Source organism: Orbicella franksi, chromosome 5 (assembly GCF_964199315.1).
Source record: "Orbicella franksi chromosome 5, jaOrbFran1.1, whole genome shotgun sequence".
NCBI classification, from domain to species: Eukaryota; Metazoa; Cnidaria; class Anthozoa; order Scleractinia; family Merulinidae; genus Orbicella; species Orbicella franksi.
The window spans coordinates 21,540,851-21,560,824 of record NC_138149.1 but is presented as its reverse complement, the minus strand read 5'-3'; the positions used below and the strand labels follow the sequence as shown (position 1 = coordinate 21,560,824).

General features: G+C 37.8%; 3 protein-coding genes across 3 annotated transcripts in view; 1 reads left to right on the top strand and 2 right to left on the bottom strand.

Moving 5' to 3' along the window:
* Nucleotides 1-9,519, top strand: part of LOC145486752 (uncharacterized) — a 102,177-nt gene extending 92,658 nt beyond the window's left edge. The window contains exon 5 of the transcript XR_014049331.1: nt 9,509-9,519. The gene's annotated coding sequence lies outside the window, so the exon portion shown is untranslated. The remainder of the gene's footprint in view (nt 1-9,508) is intronic.
* Nucleotides 1-19,974, bottom strand: part of LOC145486742 (uncharacterized) — a 307,059-nt gene that overhangs the window by 239,155 nt on the left and 47,930 nt on the right. The window lies entirely within an intron of this gene.
* LOC145486740 (uncharacterized) lies at nt 12,459-18,557 on the bottom strand. Its single transcript, XM_081465453.1, has one exon. It carries the CDS (start codon nt 15,904-15,906, stop codon nt 14,998-15,000), a length of 909 nt encoding a protein of 302 aa, XP_081321579.1. The 5' UTR covers nt 15,907-18,557; the 3' UTR covers nt 12,459-14,997.

Here is a 19,974-nt window from a genome sequence, read left to right as displayed (position 1 = left end):
GATATATTTTTCTACACAGGATTTCAGTCTTACAAAGCCTAATTGATAGCATTCTGGAACTTTGTCAAACCAAGTGCCAAGTCACTACTTAGTTGGAACCAGGCACGATTCAAAGTAAATGGAGACCTTCCAGACACTGCATTTCCTTTCTTGCAAGGTCAGAAGAAAGAAAAACAACGAAAACGAGAAATACAACCAATTGATCAGTTGTGGCTGTTTCTGACAAGGGTTCAACTTGGATTACTTGAGCATGACTTGGCGCATAGATTCAACGTTTCTGTAGGCACTGTCTCTGATATTGTTATCACTTGGGCAAACTACCTTTACATTCTTTTGGGTAGTTTGCCTGTATGGCCTTCAAAAGAGAACGTAAAGCAGCACTTACCAGAATCAGTTAAGGGAAGATATGAAAGTGTAAGAGGAATTCTTGATTGGACTGAACTGAAATGTGAATCACCCAAGGATTACCAGAAGCACTCAGAAATGTATTCTGACTACAAGTCACATGACACATTTAAGGGGCTGGTTTGCATTTCACCAAGTGGCTGGATTACCTTTTTGAGCCAATTACATCCAGGAAGGATCAGTGACAAAGAAATCATACAAAGGAGTGACTTTTGTCAACCCATTGAACAGGGAGATCAATATCTTGCTGACAAAGGCTTTGAAATCCATGAACTGATTGCCCTCAGAGGAGGGAGTCTACATATTCCTCCAAAGAGATTTTCTGCATCTGACCAGTTTACTGAAGGCCAATGTTTTGAAACAATGAGCATAGCCAATGTAAGAATACATGTCGAAAGACGAATAAAGCAGATAAAGGCTTGGAATATTTTCAGTCAAGTTCTGCCTCTCTCCAGCTATGGCTCCATAAATCAGATCTGGACTGTGTGTGCATTGTTAGTCAACTTTCAAAATCCAATCATTTCTATTTAAAATAACTATTTAATATTCTTTAATACTTCTAGTTTGTGCAGAACTTTGTATTTGAAGAACACTTAAACACAACATCAAGCTAAAAGCATTCAAATCCTCAGACAATAGATTAGTAGTTTCATAGTGCTGCAAGTTTCTTTACAAACTCACTTTGAGGCTTGCTTTTCCTCATGTTAAGTTCAGATTTTTGCTGGCAATACCAAGCTCTAGTCATTGGAGTCTCTTGTCTTTAATATATTTCTCATGAAAAGCAAGTAATTTTGGTTATATTTCATATTGCCATCTTGATGAGAATGTGACCTTTAGAACCAAAATGGGAAATCGTAAGTTGGTAAAAATAACAAAATTAGTCAATGGAAGCTTACTTATTCCCATCTGCATGTGGGACTGGAACCAGTATTTATGTTTTTCTTTCACTTCATAAAGAGAGTTTTTCTCTGTGAATGGAAAACTTGTTTCTTTTTGATGATCCTTGATGGCAACCTCTGGTGAAACATCCTGCTTTGACACAAGGCATTTTATTTCGACATTTCTTATCTCGGTATTACCATTTTGGTAGTGAACTGTTGCAATTCTATCAGGGCTTGCTGCAAGAACAGTATTGTCTATATCCACAATTAGGCCAACTTCTTGAACTGTGACTGCTTTTACATCTGGCAATGTTAACAGGTACTCTTTGTACAAACTTGCTACAACTGGCTCATTTACAGTACCATATATCATACCTTTACCTTTATAATTAAGGCTTTTAGCTTGTAAATAGCTCACATTCTTGTGGGGTTTCCCTTTTGTTATTTTTTAATGAGGCTTTCTGGTATCTTTGACCTTTGGCTGTTCATATGAGAATAGACATCTTTACAGATACTAGCAGTTATCCTGTTTTGTTTTTGTTCAAACCAAACAGGATTGACTGATTGCCCTCTTGTCGCATTTTCAATCTGCTTCTGTACATCTGTAAGTGTTTCAATAAATGTTTCAAATTGTATTGACTGTTGTTGCACTTGTGTGAGGGATAAATTATCTGTTGATTGCAACCTTTCTTGTACTTGGGAGCAGTCTTGGGAAACTAGTTCTCCATCAGTAGGGGATATTTGTACCAGAGAGGAGGGATCAGATATCTCATCATTTGATTGTGCCTGTTCTTGCCCTTGGGTAGTTGGTGCAGGTGGGCAATTGCAGATAGGAGTCAAAGTTCTTTGAGCACTGGAAGGGCTGCTAGTACTGTACGAAGTTACAGAAGTAAATTGCTGAAGTTGCTTGTGAATTATTGAACCATGGGCAACAGTTCCAACTATAGTTTTAACTGTTGAAATAGATCTTCTCTCTGGTAGCATTGCTGCAAAAGGTATTTTAGGATTTATGCTCTGAAGATCATTCTTTAGCTTTAACATACCATCTACATCGAGTTTCTGAAATTTCTCTGGTCTAGGACCATAAAATTGGGATTGCACACCTCTTCTTTTTCTCCCAGGTAGGTCAGAGGCATGCCTTGGCTTAACTATATTGCATGCCATCACAGGATGGAACTCAACCTCTCGCTTGTGCCCTTTTCCCCATTGTTTTGGTTTAGACGTACATGGTAGGCTGTCAACGCTAGAATCTGTTAGCTCTGACTTTCGTGTCATGTCCTCAATCTTCCAAATTACGGCCAACACTTGGCAACAACATTCACTATTAGAAGCAGGACACTGCCTGTCACACTTGGCTGCAACAATTTTGGGAGTTCCCTTCTGGTTAAGAACCAATTTTACCTTGTACTTAACATTCCTTTTATAGGAAGCCCAACAGCAAGCGCGCAAATATAGAAGACTTTTCTCTACGTTGTGGTAAACTTGTAAATCATGCACAAAGCTCATCATTTGAAGGCCCTTGTCATTTGAGTTTATCACAGCATCTGCATTGGTAAACGTCTTAACTGATTTTCCAGAGTTCTTAACTTGTTCAAAAGCGTCCATCGGTACAAACGGTGGTAAAGCGGAAAAGTCTTCCTAAAATAGCGTGGACTTGTCTGGCGGGAAGTTATCAAAAGGCGAATCACTTCAGCTTGTTTGGCTGCGCGTGTTACCTACTGAATCATTTGACCACTTCAGTTTGTCAAGCTTTGCCTTCGTGTAGCTTCTATCAGGATCAGGATCATAAACTTTATCCCTGTAGAAAGGGTTCGACTTGAATGCTTTGACTCTGGGGAAAAAAGGCCACTGCCTAGGTTCTATGTGACTTACAACTCAAATCAATATGAAATGTCAGTGATGCTTACTTTTCGACGAGATCCTTTTTTGATCCTTGTTGATTTAGTTTCCTACACTACAACCAGAATTTTAACTGAGGTATCATCCATTTGCTTATATTCTCTACATTTTCAACGCTTGAACACGGTATATCGTTTGGTGTAAGGTTTAAACTGATCTCTCTAAGTGCCCTTTCATCCGCCATGTTTCACTCTGTAAGTTTCAACCAGGGCCCTAAGACCTCGCTTTCATGCAACTTCCGCTGATAGCCTGAATCGGTGTATACGCACATACGTGTACATAGTATATACGCGTATGCCTGATTAGTATGTATGAGCTAACCTATCGTTCTTTCTTTTCTTAACAGTTTGTTGTTTTCAAGTTTTCAATGGCTTGACAGCTTGCCACAGAGCAAGAAAGAGTTTTCTTTATTTTGAATACACGTATACACTATACGCGCATATGCCTTCAGACTACACTTATTAGTAAAATGTTAGCTGAAACTAACACTTTGCAATTGGGCACTTGACTGAAAATTAACTGACTGAATATTAATTAAAAGAGAGAGTATTTTGCCATTAAATCAAAAACTTACTGTTTTTTTTTGTCAAATAGAACTGAGGATACAGGCCTTAACAATCCCATCTTCATGGAGCAAACATCACAACTGACAGATGACATTTTCTCAACACTAAGTAAACACAGTCCAAGCAAGCGACTTGGAAACGTGTGCCGAAACACACAACTTTTCCTCGTAGAAAATTAAAAATAACAAAATGTAAGTGGCACACCATAAAAACTTCAATAAACAATTCTTTCGTCAGGGAAAGAGTATTTTACCATTTGAATGAACGGTTTGTGTCAGATATAACCATAGATATCATTTTTTCAACAAGGTCTTCGGAACGCTTCAGACAATAAACATCTCGCAAGTGACTTGCCAACGCATGGCTAAACACAGAACTTTCCCTTGAAGAAAAAAATAACTAAAGGTGAGCAGCGTGCCATAGAAACTTTGATAAACAATTCTTTAGCTAAAGAAAGAGCACTTAACCACTTGAATGAACGATTTGTGTCAAATATAACCAGAGATATCACTTTAGCCAACACGTAGTTATACGGCTGGATGAAAAGTTGAAACCACTCTCATGCAATCGGTACACGGTTACAGACACCTTTGAGTTTGTCAATGAAGTACAAAGCCTTGAGATCAACAGAGGTGATATCCTAGTATCCTGCGATGTCACCTCTTTATTTACCAATGTACCACTGGATGAAACTATCCAGATTTTAGCTGACAAAGCTTTCAGTGATGACTGATTCAACAAGACCCATGAACTGAACCTATCAAGAGACCAGCTAATTGAACTACTCAATGCAGCCACTAAGAATCAACTATTTCAGTACAATGGAAATCTCTATGAGCAAAAAGATGGGGTCGCAATGGGATCCCCTCTTGGTCCTCTGCTCGCCAATGTTTTTATGTGCTCCATTGACGACAAACTCAATCAAGATTGCAAATTGCCCTCCTATTATCAACAATATGTTGATGACACCTTTACCATCATGCCTGACATAGCATCAGCCAAAATTTTTCTTGACACCTTAAACCATTGCCACCCATCAGCAAAGTTTACTATGGAGGTGGAACGGAATGCCTCGCTTCCTTTCATCAGTGTTCAACTATTAAACTTAGCCCCCAGAATCAAGACCAAGGTCCACATAAAACCAACCAAAATGGGCCTTTTACTCCATTACAAGAGCCACGTCGACATTCGGTACAAGCGCAGTCTAATTACCACCATGTTAGATCGTGCTTACCGCATATCGTCCGACTGGTCGTACTTCTCACAAGCATGTGATCGACTTGAGATGGTTTTCTTAAAGCTTAAGTACCCGAAGCACTTATTCAATCTGGCTTTCAAGCGATTCGTAGATTCCAAGATAGCAGACCAGCAGCACATTCCATCAACTGACACGACTACACCCCCCATCCGAATCATCATACCATTTAAAGATCAGGTCTCTGCTAATGTAGTGAAAAAACGTCTCACAGACCTTAGCTCAAAAATCAAGACCACCATTCAGCTTGCGTTCGTCAGCAGAAAACTGAACCAAGACCTTAACGTTCGAGAAGTCAAGCCAGCCACTGTTAACCAACAATGTGTAGTTTATAAATTTCAATGTAACCTGTGTGATGCAGGATATGTTGGTTACACTCGCGGCCACTTCTACGAACGCGTTGATGGACACAAACAAAAATTCTCGTCAATTTGTAAACATTACTTCAGCGAACATAATTTGAATGTACCACCTTGTCTTTCAGAACAATTTAACGTGCTTGCCAAATGTACTAACAAATTTGATTGCCTAATTAAGGAGATGCTTTTTTAAGAAAACTTAAACCATCCCTAAATGTGCAAACAGATTCGATTCGCGCAAAGGTATTCACTTGAATTTGTGATCCTTTGTTATTATGTTAATTTGTAGAGACTAGAAATCAAATAATCGATATCGCATTATTTGTTCACTTTGCCTTGAGAATGGTGTCACGATGAAGCCGAAACGTCGGCTTTTAACGTTAATATTCGCTTGTTTATGCTTTAAGAAATCGTTATTGTTTGATGTAGCTGTGGATAAGTGAACACCAAGCTTGCTATACAGGAGTTTCTGGAGTCGTGAAATTGTAAATTGAAATTGATAAGAATAAATTGTTTCTCTGACCACGGTGATCATTTCAATTAAGTTCTTACCAACTGCCGTCAATTCGTCGTTTGCCTCCATCTTTTCATTGATGAAAGTCATCTGTTCCAATGTCCAGATTGGTTTATGGCCCAAAGCTGGCTTGTCTGCTAGGGATCTGTCCTCATTGTACCTCTTAACAATTCTGGCCATGGTTTGACATCTTATGTTTATGCCTTCATCTTGAAGCAGTCAAACAATGGCATTTATACTTCTTGATTTTGAAGAAAGCGATACAATTATTATCTTCATGTGTTCTGGTGTTCTTCCCATGATTGCAAATGCAAGAATGACTGTTTGATCCTGGAGCAACATCTTTTCTCTATTGTTATGCAAATTAACTCAAAGATGTCAGCAAACTAATTAAAGTGATTGGTGCTAACGATTTCAAAAGGCATTAAAGAAAAATATGTTATTGGCCACTACTTTTGCAATCTAATCCAGGGGAGGGTATAAAAAGGATTTACATCGTAGTTCTACACAACTCTAGAACTGACCTTAGTACTAACCAGTCAACAAGTCTTTGCACGCAGCTCTTAAGGTTCCAAAGTACAGATTGTTTTATTTTGATTGCGACTGGATGCTAAGTGTTGTTCCACTTGGCAAAATCGCTAAAGTAGTTAGTGGAGATAACGTCAGTAAGGGAAGCAAGGTTATGCTAAAGGATGGACCTGACGTGCTGGAAGCTGATATTATTGGAGTAAATGGTATGTATGTTTGTCCACTTTTGACCATAGGCTTTTTATTTAATGTTTTTGCTAACATGTCATGTATGTTCTTACACAGATGAGCGGTCAAAACTGGATGACCTGGGTCAGGAATTCTTGAAGGACCCCACAAACGCTCATCTGTTCCCAGTCTTGGAGGACCCAGAGATTCCAGAGCAAGAGCCAGAACCAGCGCCAGCCCAACAGCCAGAACCAGTGCCACAGCCAAAGAAGAGAAAGAACGCAGCTAAAGTGGGAGGTGGTGATGCAGCTACCACACGTAAAAAGGAGCCAGAACTGGTATGAAACTTTGATATTATGATTAGAGTTCGCTACTAGCGATAAACTAAAACTGTATCAAAATTGATCCAACCATACCCAGCTATGCTTAACCTTTCTACTCGACGCTTCTACATGTACGTTCATATTACAAACAATCAATCACCACTAAAATGTTTTTTGTGACTTGAAATTGCATGCGTGACTTAAAAAAGGATTCAAATTTTTCTTCAGGACTTAGAAACTAAGAAAAGAGTAAAAGGTGTGATAACTTTTATTATTTAATTGCGAACCGCTTGAATGTAGTTTTTAACTTGAAAGATTGTTTGCAAGATTACCTTTCACGAGTTATGCTTAACCTTTCTACTGGACACTTCTACATGTACGTTCGTGTAATGAACAATCAATCACCACTAAAATGTTTCTTGTGACTTGAAATTACGTGTGAATTAAAAAAGGATTCTAATTTTTTTTCAGGACTTAGAAACTAAGAAAAGAGTAATAGGTGAGATAACTTTTATTATTTCATTGTGAACCACTTGAATGTAGTTTTTAACTTGAAAGATTGTTTGCAAGATTACCTTTCACGAGTTATGCTTAACCTTTCTACTGGACACTTCTACATGTATGTTCATATAATGAACAATCAATCACCACTAAAATGTTTCCTGTGACTTGAAATTGCGTGTGAATGAAAAAAGAATTCAATTTTTTCTTCGGGACTTAGAAACTAAGAAAAGAGTAATAGGTGTGATAACTTTTATTATTTCATCGTGAACCACTTGAATGTAGTTTTTAACTCGAAAGATTGTTTGCAAGATTACCTTTCATGATCGCTATGAAAAACATGACTAAGGTTTTTTGAGTAATAAACGTTATGTTGGGTGCTGGAAAGAAATTGTGTGCAGTAAGAGACTAAGTTATGGTAGCAAACTACGTTACACTCTATTTTTTATAAGATTGTGTTTTATAAGAATATGGATGCTGAAATTTGTAAAATTTTAAGAGTATTTTCAGGAAACTTTCAAATTTCGCCGCTAACTAAAATAACAAAGCTGATGTCTGCAATCAACAAGTTATCTGTTTCCATTTATCTCAGCAAGCTGAGAACGAAAACAAATCCCTTAAGAAGTGATTTTGGTTAGCCTGTGAACACAGACAGATTTTGTTAGGATATTTCAAATCATTCAGAGTTATAAGTGTTATGATGGTGCAAACAAAATGCAAATTGAACAATGCTGAGTTATTCCTCAAACTATATTCAGAGAAGAGAAATTGGAAAACTCATGGCTGAATGCAATAAAAACAAAAATTGCATTCACTACACCTGTACTCTAAAATTGCTTCTCTCCAATTTACAGGCCACTGTTGTTTCCTTGTACAAGCCACCGCAAACTAATCCACCCCATCTGATAGCTGTAGTGCCAGATTCACCAGCCCAATGCGGGCAGCATCTCTGCAACTCATAGCTGGACTGTCTCCATGGATTGCGACCATGGCATGCAGCCCTTTGCAGCGAGTGTCCCCAGTTAGACCAGTCCAACGAAGTTTGTTCACCGCATTACCGGACAACCAGCCAGAAGTCCTTGGTTATCTAAAACAAATCTGTGAGCTCCAGAAACAGCTCGCCGAACAGCAGCAGCAAATGCAAGAATGCCTTGACATGTTAATTGCTGTCCTTTCTGAGTCCCTCGAACCACCCAACATGCCAGTCCTGCCTACATTTATTTCCTCCGTACCAGTTACTCCAGTTCCACCAGCACTGACGTTGTCTGTCCCAGATCCTGATTCTCTGACTGCATCTTCGTCTCAGTCTGCTGATGACAATGTCATATTTCAATTACAGTCCGGGTCAACTTCAGAAAGGAACTTCCCTGTTCAGCTGCTACGGCATATGTTCACGCCAAGTGAACTTGTGGGGGCGCAATGTTAGGGAGTCAGGGGCAAACTTCCCCTAAATACTGAGAAAATCATTAAGATTAAGGATATTGTTTTTAGGTTTTTCCTGGCCTCCTTATCACAGCAGGAACTTCTATGGCGCGATTTCTGAAAAGCAATTGATGCCTATTTACATAATAGGAAAGTATTCCCAGATCGTAAACAGTAGTCACTGGAAAACACTAGAATTGATGTAAATGTAATGCAGGCTCTTTTCACTCAAATAAATTTGTCAATAGGTGCATTTTTTTCTAAGCTAATAACATTGTAAGTTAAACAAAATGATTTAGGACTTTTATATTGTAAGTAAATAACATTGTAAGTTAAATAAAGAAATAGGTCTGCAATGCGTACATGTGGAAGCTTTAGAATAAATTAAGTGAAAGCTACTCTTGTAACTGGCCAGCTCTAGTTACGACCACCTTTGTGAAACCTTGTTTGAACTGTGACTTAAACATTGTAATGAAAAGCTGTCGTAAGCAACCGCTCCTGTAAGCGTGTGCGACCACTTTTGGGATTATCCATCTGGACTTTTCCACAAAAAGCTACAAAACTTGCCACGACGTCACTTTGGCACCAGAAAGAGCAGTTAATCATATTGTAGTGTGTTATAATTGAATTTCCAGTTTCAACTTGTTCGCACAAGCTGGCCAAAAGGCTAAAAGGGGAATCAAGAAGCCACATACAACTCATGATAGCTCATGATGAAACCCACGAAGTCCGACAACTTTTGTGTTGTCCCTTGTGAAACTGTGTAAAAGCGCAAGTATTTACAACAAAAGGCTCCTTTGTAAGCTCAGTGTAAGGTTTCTATATGAGCACATTTCAGCTTATTCTTATAGCTCTCAGCTCAACTAAACCTGGGGCTCTGAACACCTCACGAAAACACTTTGAAGTGTCGGTTTCACAATCTCAAAAGTCCATATTTCTCAGGCTCGCAAAGAAAAATGTTATAGTCTCGCTGTCTCGGAAAATCTTGCATTTGCCATTCAGCCACTCTATTTAGATAAGGGATAGAAGGTGCTCACCATTTGGCAAAAAAATCTGGAAATTTCGGTTGAAAGTCAAATGGAACAGTAATTTTCCGGAAAATCTGTTCGAAAATTGTAGACTACTTTCAGAGGTAGTCCTCTTTTTCTGTTTGGAAGGGCTTGGTGGAAATCTCCTCACCATTTGGTAAATTTTCCAGTTTCCAGTCTCTCATCAGCCGAAAACAATTAAGAGAAATCAAATTGCAAATGGTAAGCACCATCTTGTTGGGTTGGTTTGCTGATTTTGGAAAAACCCTTACCATTATACAACGATCATCCCAACCGGTTTATTCTGACAAATGGTAAGCACTGAGAGTGTGAAAGTCTTGGTGTTGGAGGTCACCGGCGAAAAGCACCAATAAGAAGGATGGGAACAGGCGCCTTGAACTTTGGTCAAGTTTAGATTAGCCAATCAAAGATAAGTAAATTTCAATCCTTGGATTTTCGATCCGGTCACACCATCTGATATCAACAGGGCATCGGCATAGATCAAATTAGTTATTCAAAACAGCCACGATGGCAGACAAGTATTTTAGGGCTCCATCAACTACCAGGAGCGCAGCAAATTCAAGGAGCACAGCAAGTTCAACGAGGAGAACAGCAAGTTCAACGAAAAGCACAGCAAATTCAACAAGAAGCACAGCAAGTTCGATGAAAAGTACGGCAAGTTCAAATATGGAGACCATAGTAAGTTTAATGAAGGCCACAGAAGCTTCAATGGAGGCAACAGCAAGCGGAATAACCGCTGAACCAACCATATCGCCAAGGTGTTCAGGCAACGAAGCCATTATTGCCTATGTTCACCACTTGTCTCCGATAAAACGTAACAAGAAAAACACTGTTGACTATTCTACACTGCTTTTGCAAACAAAAGATGTGCCAGCCCAAGAAGTGTTGCTGTACTCTAAACATAAAAGGTTGCTGTAGGTGGATAGCAAGAAATGTCATACGCCTGTGAAGATTCAACACTTCACTTACACTTCAGATGACAAGAAAATAGTTATAAATGACATGACCAAGATAGGGAGAATGTCACGTTGAGCGGCAAAGTTGTACGTGTTGGGGACATTTCAATGGTTGGTGCGAAGCAGTTAAAGTTGGTGGAGACTACGTTTGCAGATTCCACTGAAACTATAGTTGTAGATATATGGGAACAGCATATTCCAATGATTGAAAACGGGAAAGTTTATTGTATTACCCCTGTTCAAGTGCGTTCTTGGGCTGGAAAGAAGAAACTTTTTACTACAATACGTTCAGTAGTAACAGAAATTGCTGATGACACACTTTCAAAGGTGTTCATTTCCAAAAAGGATTTGAAGACAATAGACTGTAATGAAGTAACAGTGAAAGTGTCAAATATTCACTCGGTTCAGGCAGTTGAAACATTTATTCACTTTTAAATAGGTATTGTTCATGAAGAATTCTCCAACCCTCCACGGGAAAAATAGTGCACTATGACAGGTGTGGATACAGTCTGAGATCTAGTAATTGTATCAAACAAGTCTGCACGAAAATTGTTATCCAACTTGATAGTGGCGAGCAAATCAGTTTCACGGCATTTCAGAGTGTTTTCAACAGGATCTTTGAAGGAGAAATTTCTTTGCTGTCAGAAACTGACGTGGCAGAGAAACTTTTACTGCTAGAGGAGTTAATTATCCGATATAATTCTGGAACTTCAGTTGTAGAAGGTTGGTTTTAAAATTGTGTTATATTTTCAAAATCATTGTTGAATTATGTACTGGAGAAAACAAATGATCTAGTTGGAAATGGTGGATAGTTAGTTATCAGGCATTGTTGACACCACCATATTCAGGAATTTAAAATTTAAGTCAATTTAGGTGATATTTTGTGACATGTTACCATTGTTAAATACATGAAAACAAAAATGATTTATCTTGAACATTGTTGCGTTGCAAGTCTCGTTGCGTTGTAGATTACTTGAGAAAACGAATGGGTTTACAATTCTTAACTCAGAATAACTGTAGCTGTTCCAAGGTGGACTTTTTCTGAAGATGGTGGATAGTTAGTTTATCAGGCATTTTTGAGATTATTATATTCGGAAATTTTTAAATTTAAGTCAGTTAAGATGGTATCTTGTGTGTGACATGCTATTGTTTGTTTCTTAGACATTAAAATTTGCTTTTGAAAAGGAATGTCATTGTCACGTAACGCTAAGGAAAGTGTTTTGTTTTGTTTTTTAATCCCACTGCCACCTGAGCAAAAATCCTCCTGAAATGTGAGGTAGCTATGTTGCCCGAATGAAACATCTGCTGAGAAATTCGGTTTCCCTCACATTGAGTTTGGAATCTCCATGTACCTTCTGCACATGTTCTTGTAAATACACTTTTGGGGGTCCTAGACTAAAAGGGTTTTGGCTTCATGGCACATGGATTGAATAGACTAGAACTACTGGTGCACTGTGGTAACAAAATTTATGCAGTTTGAATGCTTGGCTATTGTTAGTTAATTACCTTCCTGAAATTTCTTGAAGGAGAAACATCAAGGAGTTTCTAATTGGCTTCAAAAATGGGTGATTTAATGTGGGGGGTAAAGCTAAATCCTGTTGGTGAAGGATAATGAACTGATCCAAAATGAGTTTGGTGTACAAGGTAGCCTGCATGTCAGGCATTCAAGGGAGAAGGGGAAACTAGAAGTGTGTCTGAACTCCTAGTTTTCTTCCCTCCCTACGCTTTTGAATGTTGGTGTAATTCAATGCTGGTGGACTGCAAAAGAGTAAGTTTTATGAAAAATAAATCAACCTTTACCAGATTATAAAAAGAGCTTACATGGTAGTGAGGACAGCCACAGCATAAGCATGAGAATATCAAAACCTTGCATTCTATTTATGTTTATGCTTATGTCATTATTGTGTCCAGTGAGAGCCATGGTTTTGCACATTTCTAAAAGTAGTACATGATGGTCAAGAAATTTCAATGTCACTTCGTTAAGAGAATAGGATCTGTTGATATGTATCTAGAAAACAAAACTGCTACCAGTGTCAAAGGTGTCAATTTGCATGGAGTTTATGGTAAATTTATTATTGAGGCATTTTTTAAATATATATCCTCTTTCCAGCTGAGGTAAAGTATTATCCAATCAGTGTGTTTAATACTCTTGTGTTTTGATGACAACTTGCTCAGTTAAATAATATCAGGCACGGTAGATCTCATTGCTAATAACAGACTGTTTCTTTCAGATAGATTGCATGTCTTTGCAAAAGTCCAGTCACTCAATTTCCAAACTGTTTGAATCCACAGATTCTGGATGCAACATGGATGTAATCATACTCAGAACATAAGGAAAGTTGCAAATATTTGAGTCTAGTGGTTAGCTTGGATTTCCATTCAGTGGCACATTGAATTCTGTTAACTGTGAAAGCTTTCCTTTTCCTTGGGTTGTTGTCACGGGCAGCTGACTCTGTGTCCCATGGCAACTTTGACACCATTGGCAGCAAAGTGCACCAAATTGTAGGCCACAATATTGGTACCATTGGAAACAAGGAAACAAAATTGCCTGTGGCAACACCGTACAGGTGAACCTTGAAGGTTATTTTAATAGGGAAAGGGTGGTGAGGGGTGGAGGTCACTTACCTGATGACTGACGAAGTGTCCATGACAGATTGTTTCAATTTTCTAAATCAATGTTTCTTTAGTCCAATACCATCACCCATTGTTTTCATTAAGCATTCTGAATGTTCTCGCTACCAGGATACTACATGCATTTAATCATTCTTGGGAGCATGAAATGAGGCCCAGACTGCTTTATGATCTGTGAAACATGTTTCTAAAACACCTGTTTAAAGTTTGGACCATTTGACGATAATCATCATCTGGCAATTCATTTAATATCAGTGGCTCATCGTTAAATGATGTTGATGGAATATCAAGGTCATCTTACAGATCATAGTTGTCATTGAGATCTGGATGTAAATCCTAAGTACCTTCAGCTTCATCTTGTAGTTCAATGTTTTGAAATCAAACAGATTCTCATTGCAGTCAGTAGTGTTTAAATGTTGTTCAATCTCATTAAGATCTCCACTGCAAATAGCATACTTCCTCATTTGTTTATCTATTTCATCTTTTAAAAATATATAATGTTCTTGATAGGAAGAGTAGGCTCCTATTAAATCATTTTCTTCATTTCTCCATGAAGTAAAAAGCATAATAAGTTCACGGTAGTGTTTTTCTGGGTGTGATTTTGCATTGAACCAAACACTTCTTATTATTCTTGGCACTAAATGCTGCTTTGGATTTTCTTGTTTTTCAGCTCTTTTGGCCTTATCAGCACAATCCAAAAGTTCGTCGTCATTGTTTTCGTCCTCATCTAAAGTTACTAGTGGGAGGTTGTCTGTATCAATTGTTTTTGATTTCTTCTTAAATTGCTTTTGACATGAGTCATATAATGCAGTCCAATCAGCTAGTGACACATTTTCATGGTTGGCTGGTCTTTGTATATACCTGTTTAAGAGACCACCAGAGTGAATTTCTTCTGAATCATCATCCATTTCTTCAATTTCATTCATTGGTTTCAACAGGTGCACTCTATCCTCAGGAGGTGAAGTGTTGATAAATATCACTTTTCTGGAACTTTTTTGCATCGGCAGCTGAAGTACTGTGTAAACTGCTTCCTGGGCACATCAAGAACATACTATATATCCATATTTGCCCTCCAAGCACTCAGACAAGCACTACTGCAGTTGTTCCCACTCAACTCATTAGGATTTCTTTTTAAAAATATGGTGGGAGAATTGAGACTTGAACGAATAGCAAGATAGTAGTTTTGCTCAGAGATGTCCAGATTAGTCAGCAATTGGTCAAGCGAGATGTCTTGACCTTCCTTCATGTCATTTAGATGTTTACTGATGTTTTTCCAACTATTTTTATGTTTTCTAATGTCAGTTTCAGAGACATCATTGCCAAGAGGGTGTAAAATACTTGTTGACTTCATCAGTGGTTGTGGAAAATGAAACCTGCATTCAGCTTTTGACTTTATATGACAGGTTTGACAGTGCCTGTGAATTTGTCTGTTGACAACATGCTCCAATTCTGGGTTATCATCTGATTTTTTACAAGTGATTATTTCATCAATAAGTGACGTGACAACACTGTCATCATCACATCCATATACTGGTGCATCTTAGAGCCATATCAGCATGTGAATGTGAGCTGAGCCTCCCTGTTGATATTCAACTCTGTAAAACCAGTCTGTAATTTTTCCTAGTGGGGTAGCCCCACTCAATAAAAAGTGTTTTAAAAAATGATTAAATTGATAATCAAAATGTCGTGCACACATCACAGGATCACTCTGAATCAACCTAGACTTTTCCTCCCCGTTCAAGTTTTCTAGTTCAGTATCCGAATATTCTTTATCGTCAACAAGTTTACCAAGTATTCTAAGTAGGTGTATCCACTGTGTTTCAGCTGATGAAAAACTACAAAACAAAGTAGCAGGACCAAGTTGTCTGATCATTGCAAAAATATCTTTTTTGGCCTTCTCAAAATATTGAGGTGAGCCTCTAAGTTGTTGCTTTAACTGACCAGCTGTCAGAGCTCTGTTGTTTCCCTTACATTTCCTCAAAGCTATTTGAGATTTCCCTAAAAGTATGTTCATTTGCGACTTTTTAGTTTTGAAAAATATATTTTCCACACACATAGCAGCTCTTTGATCTGATCTTCTTAATTCTGATTTGAAAATATCACTGTAGTGAACATTTACTAGTCTTTCTTTATTTTCTGGCCTTTTTTGACCAATAAATATTCCTGGATAAGCTAATTCTTCGGAATATTTACCTCTAAATATACTTAAAGGTGTAATGCCTTCTCCAGGGGCAATGCCATAAATTTGTTCCCTTTCACTGTCCTCAAGGAAATCGGTGGCAGTTAACATAGTATCAGTTACACCTGCAGGAATTTCTGCGTCATCTTCAATCCAATCATCAATATATTGCCCAGTTTCAGCATCATCCCCAATATTATTTACATCACTCAGCTGATTATGAACTTGTGAACAGTACTGACTGGTATTTTCATTTTTAGGTAAGTTCATACTTAATCTATGCACCCTATCATCACTAAACGATACTCCTTGCTCCCTATAAAGCGTACTATTTGTAGTTAGCCACTTTCCTGCTTGCACAATTTTATGTGGTGTTACATTTAAAGACAATTCATAGCTTTTATACTGTAATCGTCTCTTTAATTAAACTTTAATTGTTCCACTTTCTTGAGGCAACTGTGGTAACATATTGACAGTATTGTTAACATCTGCAGGCACATTTACAACATTTCCTTCTATTTTAAACTGATTTCCTCTTGGAGCTAGCATAAGGTTTCAAAAGGCTAATCTAGGTGCCAGAAGTCTGCTCTCCGATTCATTTAAGTCAAAGAAGTCAGGTTTAACTGGAAATGACATCCCATTCTTAATTGCACAGGTAGTATTTTATTTTTTTGTAAATGTTTGTAACAAGACTGAGAAACCCACTCCATATCATCAACACTCAATTTGCTCAGTAAATATTTTATTACACTAGGATTACAAAGTCTTAGTTTCTCAGCAGTAGTAACACTGTGTTTGTACCATAGCTGATCACAACAAGAACAAATGTACATTGGACCTTCAGACACAGCAGCATGAAATTTTCTTACTTCGTTGGCAACGGTTGTATTTGCAGTCTTTTTTTTCACACATTTATGTCTATTCACCAGCCTCTTTTCTCGACATTCAAGAGGTTCATTTCTAGTTTTTCTTCCTGATATTAACATTGGTGTCTTAGTCTCTTTTCCCTACATTCAGCAGATTCATTTGCAATTGTCTTTTTCTGATATTTACGTTGCTTTACCATTCTCTTTTCTCTAAGTTCTGGAGATTCATTTGCACGAATTTTCCTCTTGTATTCACATTGACATGCCAGCCTATTTTCCCTCACCTCTGGGCTCTCATTTAACCTTTTCTTTTTCTCATATTCGCGTTGAACAATCAATGGTTTGCTTACTTTGCATCTTTCATCCAAATGCTTTCTTTTCTGATAGGTTCTGGGCTAGTTTGATTACTCAAGAATAAACATTTCTGTTGATAATTCTCGTGGACATGTTCTACATCAGGTTGGATATCACTAATCAGAACCCCTTTGATTTCAAAAGGAACAGTGCATGTTTGTAAGCAAGAGAGTTGCAAATATGAAATAAGGTTTTCAAGTCCTTCAATGTTGAGCAAAGTACATGACCCATATGAATGAGGCACTCCATGTAAATCCCTTGCATGAGAATAAAAAATGTTAAAACTTTGTAACAGTTCTGAATTTCTAAAAACTGCAACTGCATTAATGCCAATAGTTAACAAACAACAATTGTAATCATGCTGAGAAAAAAGCTCTGTGAGTGCATTTTGAAGAGTCATAAATGGGCCATTGTTAGATGTCAGAAACAAACTTCCTGTTACTGACTCACTGTATTGTAATGCATACACTTTGTCAAAAATTGAGACAAAGGCTGGGACCTCAGTTAAGAGCAAACAATCATTTGTCCGCACAATAGATCTTATGGTACTGTACAGGTTATTTCCAGTACCCAAAATATTATTCAAAGTGGAACAACTCCATAAATTAATATCTTCTATATGATCGTAAATAATAGCAGTGAGTGACATTGCTACACATTGCTTACCAGCATTTTCACCAAAGAGTACTTCATTTCCTTGATTGTAGTGAGCACATACTGTTCTTGTCGAGTTAATGACTTTAAATATTGTAGGACTTGGATTTTCCTCCACATCATTTGCTTGTCTTATAATCAATGGAAATTGATTGAAGAATTGATTGCCAGAACATGCACCAGCTCAGAACACTTCACAAAGTGGAAAACAAAAGGGAGAAAGGAGGAAATCAGAGAAACAAGGTTTGTGTTCATGCTTTATCCTTTGTGAGATACTCAATGTAATTTTAATGTTTTAAATCCTAACTAACCCTTCCATGTCACTTTTTCAGCCAAGAAACCCACACCTGCCAAAAGTGTAAGACTACAGAGGAGAAAAAGCTAGAGCTGTCACTTCTTTGTCAGAAGCTGAATGATATTGAGGAGTCCATTCTAGTGGCAACACCAGAAAGCAGTACTGAAAGAGTGAACGAAAAGCATATCGTGGATGGCTTGTCCGAGTCTGATTGGTCAGATGATGACAGTGAGAACTCTTTAATGGTTATCCCTACCCCACACCAGGGAAACCTATTACAGCACCCCCACTTTGGAGGGAAAAGGCCAAAAACAGTAGGCCCACCTCTCAAATGTATCAATGTTTTGTGCAAAGAAGAAAAACAGAAGAATGATGATGAAATACTCCGGCTTGAAGAAGAGGTGCATATGTTGAAAGAGCTCTGTAAGTAATAAATAGCAGCAGTGTTAATACACTCCTAACAATAAAATTGTAAGTTGCTATTTGCATTGATATGTTTCAAACAGTCAGTCAATATACATTTCCAAACACAAAATATGGGGATCATGGATTTGCTTATTTCTTTAAGACCAATTTAATCATAGGATCAAATCAAAAGCTCATGCAGCAAGAACATTATGTTTCTGTATATTTTGGGACTGATATCATTAACAAACCCCATTGTTTTGTTTTACATGAACTTACTTTGACTCAACTCTTAAATCCATCAAGCTAACACTTTTCTGATAATTAATTTTACAGGTAAGTCAACAGAAAGTACAGGAATTAACGTCCACAGAAAAATTAAAAAAGAAAAGGAACAGCCGCGAGAGTATGTACAAGATGTTTTGTTTTGAAATTGCATATAGTTAACTGTACACTATAATTACATGAACATACCTCTCTACAGACAGGAATCAAGAGGCAGGAATTGACATAGTTCAACCAATCTAAGACCTGTTTTCAGCCAATTATTTTTAACTGCAACCAGTAGACCCCTTCCATTTTCCAAAAAAAATTGTACTTTGCTATTTACATTTAACCTGTTTTAACAACTTCATTGAAACATTAGAGGTAAAAAAGTAATTTTGAAAACATTTTTGTCATTAGCTTACAGAACCTGTCAGTGGATCAGGCATCTGGATGTGTGCCAACAAATTGGGTGCAGCCATTAAAGATGCTGAAAAGAAGTCCAAGAGTGTTGGTGAGGTCACTGCTGTGTGGTTTTTATAACAGAGAAGAGCTCTTGTTTAAGACCTTCAAAGAACTTGACAAGGATGTCATAGAGGCTTGTGTTAGTAAGTGTAGTAACAATCACTCTTCAGTGTTCCTATGCTTCCAATAATTTCAATATTATGCAGTTCCAGAAAACATCCATACTCCCCCCACAGAAGGGATTGGAATTTCCTGGGGGATGGGGGCTTCAGCAAGACCAAAAAAATAAAGAAATGTATGAAGTTTCACTGGAATTTCCAGTGGGGTAGGGGGTCTTCAAAAAAATCCCTTCCCTGGTGGAGGCATGGATATTTTCTGAAGGTACATGTTGTATATATTTCTTAATAGCTGTGCATATGTTCTAATGGTTTTCTCAATTTATAATTAATATATTATGGCCATTAACCAGCTCCTTTAGACCAATATGCTACAACTGAATAGAATAAGAACATGCAATTCTGAGTAATAAGAGTTGTCTTATAGTTAAATGTTGTTTGCACAATTGAAAGGCCGCGTGCAAGAACGTCCCCTAGACTTTTTGGCCATTTTGAAAGTGTTCAAAAATAGCCGAATTTTGGCATGTAGGCTTTGTTGTACCTGAGAAACATTGCTCTGGATTTTTTTTGGCTGGGGCGCTCTTCGTTCTCGAGAAATAACGTATGCAAAAAGCTCAGTTTTCCAAGCAGCATCTTTTGGAGATCTTTTGTTGAACAAAAACAAAAGAAACCTTATTATTTTGTTGAACAGCAAACAGGCAGACTGTTTATAGTGTATTCCACTGCATCTTAGCTGCCTTAAAGTCAAAGGAAAATAGTATATAGAGCGGAAATCTGGGAACAGATTGTTTACATCGGTTATTGTGACGTAAACACAACACGTGAATCGATCGAGCGGCAAACGAAACACCATCGAACGAAAAAGAGATGTGCCGCATTAGAACTCTGTCAACTAATATCTTAAGCATAGTACCTTGTG